The 10,504-nt window shown below is 42.4% G+C and overlaps 1 protein-coding gene across 1 annotated transcript in view; it reads left to right on the top strand.

Moving 5' to 3' along the window:
• Positions 1-5,391: 5,391 nt before the first annotated feature.
• LOC134206849 (uncharacterized) overlaps positions 5,392-10,504 on the top strand; it is a 724,314-nt gene continuing 719,201 nt past the window's right edge. Inside the window, exons 1-3 of the mRNA XM_062682581.1 lie at positions 5,392-5,429; positions 5,483-5,562; positions 5,665-6,029. Coding sequence (XP_062538565.1) covers positions 5,392-5,429; positions 5,483-5,562; positions 5,665-6,029 — 483 coding nt within the window. The remainder of the gene's footprint in view (positions 5,430-5,482; positions 5,563-5,664; positions 6,030-10,504) is intronic.

Genomic DNA, 10,504 nt, shown 5'->3' with positions numbered 1-10,504 from the left:
CAACACACAGATTTGTTCGCTAATGGGTTTCCAATGCATCACTCGCTTCATCTGCTTGCCCATCACTACGAAACCAACTCCATGCTCTGCTTTTCCGCCACCGCTGTGATAGATGTTATACTTGAATGCAGTGTTGGTCGTGGGGTCCACGGCTCGGAATTCACGTTCTCCGGATCTAGGCCATCGGACTTCTTGAATAGCGGCCACGTTCACTCCAACCTTCTGCAGCTCGCGAGCCAGTAGGCTCACTCGTCCAGGCAGTGTTGGGAAATGTACAGTAAAACACTGTGATTATGCGAATGTTTACATTTTATCCGGTCAAATTTCACGCACCACATAAACCGAAACAGTTTTCCAAAAAAAATGTACGCCTCATTATGACATTTTTTTTTACCGATGAGGCAAACTGTTTGTATGTTCCTGCCTGCTGCTGCGTGAGAGTCGAGCCGTCGGTGCAGTCAGCAGATTTCTTGCTTCGGTTCGTGCGCAGCGCAAACAGAACAGATTCGAGTTTAATTGCCTGTGGCGCAAAGCCCAGAAAGAATGCTAGCCGTTGGTACTAATTCATTAGTTCTAGTCTCTAAAATGAGCAAGGAGTAGAGAAATAATCATTTACCACCAAAAACGGTCATACGTCGTGAAATGAGTGTACAGAAACATTAATTGTGGGGAGAGAAAATAAAAAATCATATGGTGACTGTCGTCTGCTTGGTCGTGGCTGCTGCTGCGGCTGCCGTGTTTTTGTTTTTCTTTTACTTTGGGGCAGATTTAAGGTTCAAATGTCATACATCAAATCAACTTCTTTTTCTTGCTGTTCGTTTCTTTTTTTTCGCGGAGAGCCTACTCTTTCGCTCAGATCTGATTTTGTACAAAGTACACAAACATTTCAAAAGGTATCAAACTCTATATATTTCCACAAAATATTAACGTACTTTTCAATACCTGTACAGCGCACAGATTATAGTGATACGCATAAATAACCTCAAACATGCATCTGAGATTGATTTGTTGTGCATCCTTCTCCTAATTACACAATTTCCTACATGCATTTTACATGAATGTAAAATTATGATGCAGTTGACTACCTTTTCAAATGTTTGTCCAGATTCAATGGATTGTTTACATGACCATATGATCGGTCTTCTCTCTGTGTACATGAAAAGTGATGCCGTTTTAGCATTATATTATTATTTTAGCATTTCATTACATTATCAATACTTGAATTATGAAAAAATAAATAACCTGCGTTGCTTATGAATGCTTGCGTTTTTACAGTTCTAGCTCACATCTAATATTTAGTGTCAATATGTAGCATGAAAAGCATCATTTTCATAGATTATTGCTTGATGTTTACGTACATATTCGAGAAAACAAGCATAACATAGAGAACAAATCAACACGCAACACTGAACGATGATTTTCGAGTATCTGCAAAGTATAAGAGAGCGTGAGAGTAAATCGACGGTTTCCCCTCCTGGAAAAATATTTGTTCAACTTTGCAATATTTTCTGCAAAAGGCAGTTTTTTCAAATAATATTACGAAATTCATCCAAATGAAGCATTCCACGGATGTATTGAAGTCACCACTATATGTTGATGTAGTTTTAAAACAAGAGTGCTTCCCCGATTCAGCTGGGGAATGCATTTTCTCCTCAGTGGGCGGATTTTTTTCTGGGGGTTGTACAAGCACGTGGCTGTTTTCTTGTCAATGACTGGATTACGGTAATTTGGGCCTTAATGATAAAAAGAAATGTCAACCGTTCCCGTCCCTTCGTCCAGGTTCATTTAGGGTCCTGACATTCCAGGTACCGAGTTTCCAATCATAGACCTTATTTCGTTGCCGGGTCGGTTGCCAAAAATAACGTTCTCTTTTTTTTATCCGCATTTTTCGTGGTATTTGAGAGGCTATAAGCTACCTTACCGGGGTCGCGTTACCTACATCGCGCTGGTGGCGCTGGCTGCCACCTTAGGTATAGCTGACGCGATACAGCATTTCGTTGATCAGCCGCTGGATACCAGGCAGACGCTGTTTGAGCCGCACCTTCTGGTGAACAGACGCTCGAGACGTACCTTCTCACTCTATCTGATGTCATAGGGACAACAACCCTTAGCTGGCGGTCTTTTGTCATCGGACGACTCGTGGAAGTGTGAGATTGGGACGTGTGGGGACCAGAGCTCTGTTGGGCGCTCCTTCCTTGATGTTAATTCACCTTTTTGCAGAAAGGTTTATACGGTAACCTAAATAGCGAAAAATCGTCAAAAAAATTTCCGTACGTCTTAGTCCGCTACACAGAACTCATTCAGCCGAAAACAGTGGATTGAAGTCGATTTTTTTTTCGCAGATTGCCGACTAGAATTAAGGAGAGAAAACAAAACAAACAATTTTTTTAAGTCACTCGCGCGTGGCATGCTCCCCACTCGCAAAAAACGACATTATTACTACAAAAATTAGATACTTCTAAAATTTGTAGCGAAAATACAGAAATCATCTGCCAGGAACACCGTGAGAACAATGAAAAAAATCTGAAGGTTTTCGCGTTATGCTTAGAATTAGAATGTCCAAAACCATTTATTTGGAGTCATGATTTCAGATATTTCAGTCATGATTATAAATATGACTCTGAGTCATGAATTCATGAGTCAAGGAAGTCCTCTGACTGCTTTCTTTTGAGTTCTTGGATGACCGTACGATATTCGTAGTACTTTTGCTAGTAGTTCTCCAATGCGTTTATATCTTATTTCGGTGTCCACGAAGAAGGCTCCTGAGCGTTCGTAGAGCCTTCCTTCTGGCTGTGACGGTTTGACGAGTCTCATCTGACCACCAACGGAGAGATCTTCTTCCAGATTGAGTACTAGTTTAAGGACTGGAAGAACTAGTGGCGTCAAAGACGTCCTTGGAGAATTCGGGGAGCGTTAGTGGGGAGTAGACTGGCCCAGGAAACAAAAAGTTGTCTAATTCCACGGGGCACCCCCCAGGATTGTGTCTTTCGGTGAGAAAATCAATCTCTGAAAATTTCAGTTCAATCGCTTGTTGCATAAGCTGGCGCATTTGATTTGAAGTTTGTATGGGGATTTCAGCCAAAATGTATAGGAAAATACACCTCTGTCACTCATTCGATCTGGAAATTGGTTCTGATTGCTCGATTGACCTCAGAATTGCAAAAACGGAAGTTGGTATGCTACAGAATTTCACAGAATATTGTATGATGATTAAATGAACTTTTATATAGGTTTTGGCTGATGCGATTCGATCAAAAAATCCAAAAATACACAAATCAGCTCCTAATAAATCAGCCGAAAACTATATAAAAGTTCAAAAGGGAAATTCCTATTGCAATTGAGTGTCGAATATTCGAACCGACCTTACATATCCACTTGTATTTCCCTCAGAGGGAAGGATCCTGAGAAGCGGACCAGGCACGGCTGACCTCCTGGAGTGTTATGGTGCAGAGTTAACTGTTGTTCTTTTGGTAGTTTTTTCCAGTTCCCGTTGATTTTCCACTGAAGACAGAAATTGACCTCTAATGAAAGCGCGGGAGTTGTAAAGAGGCAGGAATATTGTCTTATACCGAATCCGACGCAGGTGAGGGCGATAATGTCTTAAATATGGTACGCTGATCTATGGAGAAGAGTGTGCTTTGGGAGTCCATTTTGGTGTCGTCAAGAGCGTCCAAAGGGGCACTATGATGGGTAGGAAGTTCTGATTGGTTAGACCATGATTGCGTTTGGGCCCGTAGGTGTTATTATTAGGAAGAGCAGGATAAGGTTAAGGAGAATGTTGGTAGAGGTATGGTTTACCACTCAGTGCCCGGGACGCCTGAAACGCTGTATTTGTTCGGAGTTATGACCCGAGTTGGTGTCAACAGGGTACTCGAAAAGCGACTGATGGGTCTTACTGCCCGAAAATATGGGTTCGTGGTGCCGTGGAAGCTCGTTGTACTTCCAGCGTACATGGTTCTGACAGTTTGTTGAGTACGGTTGTGCTGCATACTGCTCCTCGAGAGATTGAATCCCATGTCGTTTCGTCCGTCTAGAATTCAAAGGAACAAAGCGCCCCGAGAACGCCAATCTGGATTCGCTCCTTTTCTCGTAGTCCTCCTCAGAAACAGCTGCGTGATACCTTGCGCTGTCAAAAAAGCTTGTAGGGGGATAAAGCGTCCCTCTTCCGTCTATCTTTCAATGCCGAGGAGTATTCCCCAGTTCCGGTGTGGAGGAGACGTCCACACTGAGGGCCCCAACTACCGAGAGATTTGGATAGACTCTTCTTGTTTGGCATTTCCTCGTCCAGTGAATGTCCAAAAGGTAATCACTAGAACTGGAAATGGACTTCCATACCGTTTCCATTTCTATCATATACCTTCAGTTTGACTATTCTATTCATCATCAATTGCGTTCCTATCTTGTTGACAACTTGTTATCTAAGACGAAACTCTCCGCCCCTCGAACCCAATCCAAAAAAAATCCTATAATGGGCGGTCAATCAAGCTCATGCTAAAGCTCTCGACAAATTGTGCAATATGGAGCTTTTTTGCAAAAGATTTGTGTTGTTTTTTTACTAGTGCTGAAAAAAAAAAGAAAATGAAAAGTTAAACAAGTATTATTCTTTTTGCTCACAATAGGCTATAATAACCTTCCTTGGCCTGACTAAAAGCTACGTACTACAGACTAACGTATTATTCAATAAATACAAATACAAGTAACAGGGAATGCGGTCTATGATTTTGTGTACATTCAAATCTTTTCAATAATCCACCAGAAAAGCACAATCATCACTAAGCTGATCAATCTGGTTTTAATTTTTTTTGATGATTGTCATCGGAGCTGGCGTTTTGTACTCATCAACACCCAGGCCAAAAAGTCAATTAGGTATGTACATATTTCGATCTCATTTCGAAGTGAGACACATTTCCTCCGTAGTTGCCAATGACAGTCAGCCAGGCATCAGGCGGTGTTTGTCCCTGGGCAAAGCTTTGTTGAGCTTCTACGTAACAGAATCAGCAACTATAGCGTGTCGACCGTAAATGGCATTATTTTCATTTAATTTAATTACAGTTTTAGCGAAATGGAAATTAAATTGAAACTTCGTCCCATCACTATCACCAGCCTTCGGACAGCGGTGCATTAGTGTCTGGAATTGAGCCATTTTATACAGACCTGGAGCAGGAACAATTATGGTGCGGTGCAAGAGTTAGTAACTCATCCTCATTTTTCAAATAAAATGGTTTTAATGCCATGATCTTTATGATGTTAATTCTGTTGAACCTAATGAGTGAGATACACGAGAAACAGTATCAGTCGAGCGTACCGTGCCGGCGGATCAGAAACAGACAAAATAGGCTTAATGGTTTTATAGTGGTTCAACATGAATTCGCTCTCAAGAGCACTTTGTATATGTCAAGTACACGTCATTCGTCTTCGTTAGCCTACCCGTACGTATAAAAAGCGCCTTCATCAAAACTCGACTCCCGAAAAATGTCACCAGAAAGGCACTGGAGCCCATAAATCACGAGCGCAGAGGCACGAAAGTGACACAGCATCTCGGCCGGGCTGACTTCGTCCAGGGTGATTTACAAACCCTTTCACAGATTTATTGCGAAGCATAAAATTGAATTCAACTTCGACTAACCACTTGTCCTTTTTCTTTCTCCTCTTTTTCCGCAACAGGTGAGGTAGAACGACTGCTCAAGGAACACCAGCAGAATCAAGAGCTGGTGCACAAGATCGGTAGCAACATCTACCAGATCATCTACCCGGTGCAGCTGCGGCACCACGAGAAGATGGGCATCTCGACGCGAGAGGTCGGCGCACCAAAGGTACGCTATCGAACCAGAGCTTCTTCCTTCTTGCCATCACCACCACAAACACCATCTTCATCATCAATCCATGAATCTACCATGAATTCCATTAATTTACATCACCAAAACCACAACTTGTTCGGCATCAACTACCACCAAAATGCAAGCACACGCACACGTAAATCCTACAATTACTATGATGCCGCGACGAGTAACGATGACCTTTCCAAGATGGTATGTGTTTTGATTTTTGATCGTTTTTCTCACCTGTGTGTCTGCTCTGTGGAAATATTCAGGGTTTTTCTTTAAATGCACATTTTAGTTTAAGTTTTTTTTTTGGGTTTTCAGTATAATTCGCTTAATTTTTGAGTGACCACTTGCACAATTACCTATTACCAATCAGGAACCTCAACGATGAATGAACAGACCCCCACTCAGAAAATGCCTCTGAAAATGCGAGGTGAAAATTATTTGGATTCAGGACAGACAGACAGATAGACCTCAAGTATCTGATTTACGAAAAAAAACTGCAGTTCTAACATGGTGTTTGTCAAGTTTTTTATGCTGTTGGAATTCATTATTGGAATTAATGCCTTACTGGTTTCTTGTACTTCACGAAATCTTATGCAAGAAAGATCAAAAATATCACTGATGAGGTGAAAAAGTTATTCCAATTCTCTATATTTGAGAGCATTTCTACCACCTTTCACAAATCATTTATTGTATCTTTGCTCGTTCCTTACAACGCAACCGAAAATGTCAAAGCATTAAATTTAAAATTCCTAACTCAACAGCCCCTCAAATTCCCTTTCAGTCGTATTACAACCAAATTGGTGCTTGGGAAGTCGTAAAAGGCTTTTATCTCCCGCTTCCACACCCCACCACCCAGCGCCACGCATCACGCTGTCAGCACATCCTTTCACATGCCACTTTCCACGTGATGAAAAACAACTCCCGAAATATTGACACGCACCTCACTTACAGCACGATTACGACCATGATGCTTTCTCTTTGATGGCCCTTCGACGTGCCGATGCTTACAAGCATTGGCTGATAATTGATAATTCTTTTTTTTTCTCTTGCTCGGTAAGAAAGTAAAATTGGCTATAAATAACATGTGTGTATGCCATTCTGGGGGAAGTCGCGTGCTATTAGTTTTACGATCAAACTTTGACGTCAACGCGCTCTCGGTATTTTTATGCTACCCAATTTACTTGGCGGGCGGCGAGTGGGTACCTAGCTGCGATGAAAAATTATTGATAAAAGTTTATGATGGATCTGTTTTTCTCGAATGCGCCACCGCACGTCGCCGTAGTACGCAACCCATAATTCCAGTCCTGGGACGAGGTGTAGACTTTAATGCAGCAAAGTGGTTTTATGAAATCTTTCTACTGTTTATTTCTGGGAAGAAGAACGAATTACAGTATGTAAAACTGCTAAAAAAAAACGAAATGTTATTATTAAGAAATCTTCCTGGGAATATATGCAGTTTCAATATTGATACGCCAGGCAAAAACTAGTCAATTAAATATCTAGAATCTGTTTTTGCTCTGATTTGAATTGAAAATATTTGCTTTGATTAGGTAGTAACGCTGGTGAAAAAACCATTTCCAACATAAACAGCTTAGGTTTCGAAAAACACAAATAAGAACAATATGAGGTTGACCAGCACAACCTATCAGATTTCTAAGCCACTGGATTATTTATCACTATGGCTTTCCTCGTACAACAAATAACTTCTAATAGGAGGCCTACAGAGTTATATATCAAACGACTCAGCTCGACGAGCTGATAAAACTTCTGTCTGTGCGAGCACACAAAGCCAAGAAAACATAAACCAAGTTTTCATACAATGATCCTTAATCAATTTGATCAGAACAATTCGAATTCTACAGGACTTCACTATTGGATTTGTGAATGATCAAATATTGCGTTTCAAAATGATGAGGAAAAAGGCTGTGTCTTGACTAAATGTGAGGAAGGCAGTATCACTACTAGGTAAATTATTTTGAATGTTCAAATCAAAGTTTGTTACAGTTTGAAGTTCATGAAAAGATAGCCCAGATATTTTCTCAGTGCGTATTTTACCGTTCTAAACCACTGTGCATGTTGTGCCGATTGGACATAAAAATAAATTCTCACCGTTTTCCGGAAGTTAGCTCAACCAACAAACGATGCACAGTATGTGAGCTACATAATCTCTTCTTAGGGAAAAGAAGGGGTGAGATTATTTGCACCCAATTCATACAGTTAAACGAAAACGTATGCACCTCTCGGCAGCCAACGCCTCACACACACGTTTGCTTATGTTGCTTTCTGCCACTGCGACTGAAGCAAAGGAAGTAAGTGGGAATGACTGAAACGTGCTGAACTTGCCGGAAACGGATCGTAAATTATTTATGCTCGTTTGTAGGGCTAAGTTTTGTGAAATGTGAGCCATTTAAGCGAAGATTGTCGGCAACTGCGAGGAAGGGCAACGTTGTTTTGTTCAATTTCTTGCCAAGATGATGATGGATTGGGTTGAACTTTGATTTAGAGTTTATGGCTATGTGCAGCAGCTTATGAAATGGTGCGAACGTTTAGAGATAACCGTACCGTCTTGCAGAGGTGCGGTAACCCACGGGAAGTTTCCGAACTGTTATTAGAAATTGGTCGATAACTTTAACAACGTGTGGATGTGGAAGATTGATTTACCGAAGCAGAAAAAACAGATCAAATTTAAATTGTTATCGGCTTCTTCAAGGTGAAGCAGGATTTTCAAAACTCTGATTTGATGAAATTCAAACATGAACACTATAAAAACCGTCAGCATAAATGATATGATGTTTTGATTTCGGAAAGTCTCTGTCTATCGATTTATGAAACTTTTTTGAAACGTTTGCAAAACGAAGTACTACTTCAGCAACGTATTCTATTATGTATGATCGATAATTGATATGTAAATAAAATTGATTGCAGCATGGAATTGCGGGCAGCAGGGACTATGTCCAAGGGCTTGACGATCCCTCCCCTGGCCATCTGCGAGTTGTGGGGCTTGTCTAGGATGTGGTGGGGTTTGACAGTGGGCCCTGTTAAATTCCTATAAAAAGCTGCATGTATCCGCAAGTAGGCCCCACCAAAGCGACCTTGTGCCGCTAAAAGCGCACAAACCCAACTCCTGGTGTCAGGTGGGACACAAAACAGAACTGACACGACGGCCCTCCGACGATACAGGAGGTTTGCGCAGGCCCAATAAGCCGCCTGGAAAACCAATAATTACGAGCAATATAAGAGATAATACGAATAGATATAATCGGCAATGATCTAGCTGCCCATGATTTCATAGTTGACGTATCAACCATTCAAAATATCAGCGAATTTAACTTATTACGCCTTTACTAGCTTAATTAAACCACTGCAACATCGATATGTTGCATGCTCCAAACCTCATTTAGGTGCTAACGGATTGAAGTGTTTTAATTGTGTGACGTGTGTCCTTAAATTATTCGAAATACACGCGCAATTGGAATGGTTGTTACGTCAATTATGAAATCATGGGCAGTAGACGACGAATAAAGGATGACGATTGGAAGCTTGGAACAAGGAACTGCAAGTCGCTAGGTTTCGCAGGTTGCGACAGGATAATCTACGATGAATTACATCCCTGCAACTTCGACGTCGTGGCGCTGCAGAAGATTTGCTGGACAGGACAGAAAGAGTGGAAAAGCGGGCATCGAGCGGCTACCTACCAAAGCTGTGGCACCACCAACGAGCTGGGAACCGGCTTCATAGTGCTGGGTAAGATGCGCCAACGTTTGATTGGGTGGCAGCCAATCAACGCAAGGATGTGCAAGCTGAGGATAAAAGGCCGTTTCTTCAACTAAAGCATCAACAACGTGCACTGCCCACACGAAGGGAGACCCGACGACAGGAAAGAAGCGTTCTATGCGCAGCTGGAGCAGACATACGATGGATGCCCACTGCGGGACGTCAAAATCGTCATCGGTGACATGAACGCACAGGTAGGAGGGGAGGATCGGTCATCGGACCGGATAGTCTGCACACCGTATCGAATGATAACGACCAACGATGCATTAACTTCGCAGCCTCCCAGGTAATGGTAGTCCGAAGCACCTTCTTTTCCCACAAAAATATTCACAAGGCCCCATGGAGATCACCTAACCAAGAAACGAAAAACCAAATCGACCACGTTCTAATCGACGGTAAATTATTCTCCGACATCACGAATGTCCGCACTTACTGCAGTGCGAATATTGAATCTGACCACTACCTCGTTGGAGTATGCCTGCGCTCAAAACTCTCGACGGTGTACAATACGCGTCGGAGTCGTCCGCCGCGGCTAAACATTGGGCGGCTACAAGACGGTAGACTAGCCCAAGGATACGCCCAGCAGCTGAAAGTGGCACTCCCAACGGAAGAGCAGCTAGGTACAGCGTCTCTTGAAGATGGCTGCACCGCTGCACTTGGCACGGTGTTCCCGGATCAGAGAAACGACTGGTATGACGGCGAATGTGAGCAGTTAGTGGAAGAGAAGAATGCAGCATGGGCGAGATTGCTGCAACACCGAACGAGGGCGAACGAGGCATTTTCTGGCGTCAGCAGGAAGAACGAGACCGTGAAGAGACGGAGCAACTGTACCGCGCTAATAACACACGAAAGTTCTATGAGAAGTTGAAGGGCCACGTGCCACAGCCTGATATGTGTAAGGA

The sequence above is a fragment of the Armigeres subalbatus genome, chromosome 1 (assembly GCF_024139115.2).
Source record: "Armigeres subalbatus isolate Guangzhou_Male chromosome 1, GZ_Asu_2, whole genome shotgun sequence".
Classification (NCBI taxonomy): domain Eukaryota; kingdom Metazoa; phylum Arthropoda; class Insecta; order Diptera; family Culicidae; genus Armigeres; species Armigeres subalbatus.
Note: the sequence above shows the minus strand (reverse complement) of the source record. Positions and strands in the feature narration are given on the sequence as shown.